Raw genomic sequence first — 4266 nt, 5'->3', positions numbered from 1 at the left:
TTAGGTTACAAACATGGTTGGAGAGGTGCTTTTCACTTTGCTTGCTGTCTAGGATCTATGCCTTCTTGCTTAGCTACAGAGACTCATGCCACGCTGAAGACATGCTGTCTAACAAGCCCCCAAGTTTCTAGAGTATACCACAATGAAACTAATTTAAAATTTCCTCCTTATTATTGTCAAAACGCTTGGAAGTTTTTCACTCACTCAGCTCTGTGTTTCTTTATTTCCTTAGGCTGTGACTCATTACTGAACCTGACATCTCAGAAAGCCACAGATGCAGTGGACGATATCTTCCAGTCCCTCAGGGATATTGCAAGAGCTCGAATGCACATGAAACAGTTTAATTCCATACATAATCCAGGCAGCAACACCCACCAGGCAAGTGGACCTTTCTTTTCCCTGTGTATGTTATTTCTCTAGCATGCTGTCAAAATTACAGCACTAATTTTGTTGATGTGCTAACCCTCTATGTGTTCTGCCCATGTGGAGGATATTTAAGTATAGTTTTTATAACTGACCTTCCTCAAGTCCTTCAGCCAAACAGGCATATCCATGTCAATGTTAACAAAGAATTGTCTGAGGAAGAAATTTGGGATTTGCTTTGCAGCATTCTGGTATGACATAAAGCCCTGTGAAAGGCAGGGCCAGGTCAAGACAGTTCTGGGCTAAGACCTCTCATGGCAAAGCAGGATGCCCACATCCATCCAGCAAGTATATTCCTGTGAATTTTCTCTCCCATCCCTGTAAGTGTGAGAGGCAGTCCTCTTTGTAAATAGGTGGAAAATGCAGCTTTTGTCTCTAAAATAGGAAGACAGAAACTATATGATAGGTCATCAGGACTAAAATACAGTGTTTTTTTCTCTCTGTCTCTCCATCTTCCCCAAAGTGTTTTAACTTTTTCAGTAAACAGGATTTTACAGTGTAAAGCACATACAGTGATTTAGAGAGAGATCATAAAACTTGATTCTAGCTTTGAGTCAGAAAAGCATCCTTCCAAACTCGTAAGTATGCTGTAGACCAGTAAAGAGATGTTGTTCGAATTAAGCATTGCTTTGTAAAAACAGAAAGCGGGAGTGTTCCAAAATGTAGCCGGAAAACTAAGGTGAAGAAAACCTGTTACTGAAGTCACCGAACAATTAGGACAAGTCTGGTGTCTGAAATGGGGAAAATTATTAAACATTTAATACAGTTCAGTGGGGGAGCAGTCAGATGATAAGAAAATATGCTCCAAAAGTTTCCTGGAAGTATAATTAGCATCATTAAGCTCTTTGGGCATAACCCAGGTTGTTTGCTCAAAGCTGACTGCTGGAACACATCGAGGGATCTATTTACACCTCGCAGCCCCCTAATCTGGCTATGCGATGGATTTAATTGTTGAATAGGACCAACCTTCTGCTGAGGGCAGTTGTGGAGGTTTAGAGTAGCAGACATAAGCAGGCAGTATGTTTTTTTTCCATCATACATACAGCTCTCTGCAAATAGACCTCTCTTTTGACTGACAGGTGTTAATACATGGGTGGTGTGCAATTGGTTTAGCTCCTGTGAAGAAGTAGTGCCCTTCCTGTGGTCATATACATTCCCAGCCCAGCTTAGTACTATGGGAATGGGTTCCACCTATAGGTGCTTTTCCACTTTAGCTGTTAGGAGCTGGGAAGCCTCCATTTCTTGTTAAGACTCAAAAACGGTTTCTGTAGGTAAGTAAGTGGGAATTGGATAGCTTCTTAGAAGGACCTTTTGTAGCATTGAAGTTCATACGTGTTATATAAAATGATGAGTGTTTTCAACAGGTTATCAAAACAGTTTGTGTAGTGACCATGCAAGAGGAAAGTATTTATTTTGCCTGATATTGTAACTACTGTTCTTTTGCTTTCATCTTGACCTGAAGTATATTTCTTCCTTCTTACTTCCCTTCTCCTATCCCTCTCTCCTTCTCCCCTCTTTCATCCCTCCCTTTTCTTTTCTTGTTCTCTTTCTTACTTTCTCCTTTTCTGTATCCTTTTCTCCTTATAATCTTGTCTGAGGTATGTCCCGTAACCACTAAGGTTTTTAACAACTGTCTTAAACACAGTTTGTGCCCTGCCAAAATTTAAAGTTGATAAAAGTTCTATGAGTTAGAAATCAATGCATCTATTGAGGATTAAAAATAAAGTATTAAAAATAAAGTAAAAACTCCATTAAAATGTAATAAATGAATTTCAAGTCATAAAAGATTTTGAAAATATTTGAAACTATCAAGGCAAAAAAAGTAAGCGATCATAGTATCTTCCTTTGAGTACCTGTGTAGCTGAATTGGATCATTTTGACGGGTACTGAGTTTTGGTGCTGAATATTTAGACATGCAAAAGCATAGCACAGTTTTCACATCTTTGGAATACATAGTTTTCTCTGAAGTCAGATATTATTTTTCCTTTAATTTTGTGCAATAAGCCTCTCTGTTTAACTGAGATTTGATCTCTACTCCAAAAATATTTCATTCCTAATTTCTTTCTGTTCCTCATCTGTGAAGATACATAGGACTTCATGCCTGCATGTGTATTTTCAAACAACTGTTTATTGCGTGACTGGATCTGACACAAATCTTGGCATGCTCTCCTACAAGATCCTGCAGCTCATGTCTGCTGTAATTTGCTTTGTTGGCTCAATTAAAAATTATGCACATGTTGTGAGAAGACCTAGATGAGTTGTATAAATGTTCGTTGACAGGGTTATATTCAAAACCTGTAAGTTTTATTTCTCACTCTGAAGTGTTGGATGAAAAACATTTCTTCAATGACTCCAAAAAATTGTAGTTTCAAGCCAAGTGGCTTGCTTTTTATTTTCCATCCATTTTTATGTTTACCTTGCATGATGTCTCTTGTAGATACCATCTTTACAAAATAAATTACACAGCACTTGATTCCCTTAAGAAATGGAGGGGGTGATGTATACCTGAGCTAGTCCCAAAGAAAAACAAATGTACTCATTTGGAAGGTGCTAGTTTTTTAAGACTGTTGCGCTTCCTGAAACAATTGTGATTCCATTGCAGTTTGGGCAAAACTGAAAGCAGGAAAACAAAACTCCATCTGTAAGCCAAGGAAGGTTGAATTTTTATTGAAGATCATCTTTCCACAAGTCCCTAAAATTCCTACCTTAGAAACTTTTTCAGGATGGCAGAGTGGTTTAAATGTTGGTAAGGGAACGTGGAAATTTCTAGGCTACTAACTCATATTCGGAGCAGGTTTGTGGACCCCGAAGAGAATGCAGGGTGGATCCTTTGGAATTTGATCTTCCAGAATGCTGACCATTTGTACCTTTACATTTTCCACTTCTCCTGGTCCCTAACTTCTCTGAAGCTCTGACATGGTGGTTTGGCCTATTTTTCTCAAGGTTTTCCACAGGTGGAAGCATTATGTAGAGTTCCCTGGCCATAGAAGCTGAAGGACTAACAGGGACTCCTTAGCTCTGCCATCCCATGAGGGGTAAACAGGCAGGCTGGCCACTTCCCAGCCCTGCTGGTATATAGCCTTCAGTGCTGACATGACACCTGTAGAAAGGCAGGAGCAGTCAGCAGGCAACCCCTCCTAAAAATCCCTGTTTAAGTGTGTGTAATACCACTACAAAGGGAATGAGATCTGGGTGCATGATGGGCAACAGAGTGTCATCCCTGTTGCTATCCCTTGCTGTAATACCTACAAAAAGATTCCAGAGAAACTAGAAGCCCGCTTTCTTTCTTTCATGCCTCCCATGGGGCAGAGTAAATGTGTGTCCATCTTCCTGTCTTTTCAGTTTGATGCTCTGCTGGTACACACCGTTTGCAGTCAAGGTCACAAAGTCCACTGCTGCTTCGATAATTTTTTAAACTTTCTGAATGGTTTCCTTTCTAGGATAATTATTTTTGTTACCTTTAATGGAGATAAAACATGGAGAAGAGCAGTCTACACAGCTTTACTTACAGTGCGTTGTTCTTTTTGTGCAGGCTTCTTACAAACCACTGCTGAAACAGGTAGTGGAAGATATCTATAATCCTGATCGACCTGATCCTGTTGATATTGAGCACATGTCATCAGGCCTCACCGATCTCCTTAAAACTGGATTCAGCATGTTCATGAAGGTAAACCAGGCTTCCCAAGCTCATCTGTAAATTTTCCTGAGGTTGTAGCATCATGTGACAGAAGCTGATTTTGTGTATTTGAGTTTATATTGTTCAGCAGAACTTAAAGGGTGGTTAGGAGAGTTAATAGCTTGAGGCACCACATTGCAGGTACAATACAGATAGGTAGCACCTGC

The 4266-nt window shown here is 39.8% G+C and overlaps 1 protein-coding gene across 1 annotated transcript in view; it reads left to right on the top strand.

Annotated features, from left to right (window-relative positions):
• Nucleotides 1-232: 232 nt before the first annotated feature.
• Nucleotides 233-4266, top strand: part of SCFD2 (sec1 family domain containing 2) — a gene marked incomplete at its 5' end in the record, with an annotated part of 12728 nt that continues 8694 nt past the window's right edge. Inside the window, 2 exons of the mRNA XM_010143086.1 lie at nucleotides 233-378; nucleotides 3956-4090. Coding sequence (XP_010141388.1) covers nucleotides 233-378; nucleotides 3956-4090 — 281 coding nt within the window. The remainder of the gene's footprint in view (nucleotides 379-3955; nucleotides 4091-4266) is intronic.

Source organism: Buceros rhinoceros, unplaced genomic scaffold (assembly GCF_000710305.1).
Source record: "Buceros rhinoceros silvestris isolate BGI_N320 unplaced genomic scaffold, ASM71030v1 scaffold44919, whole genome shotgun sequence".
Taxonomy (NCBI): domain Eukaryota; kingdom Metazoa; phylum Chordata; class Aves; order Bucerotiformes; family Bucerotidae; genus Buceros; species Buceros rhinoceros.
The sequence above is the reverse complement of the archived record's forward strand: the minus strand, read 5'-3'. Positions and strand labels throughout refer to the sequence as shown.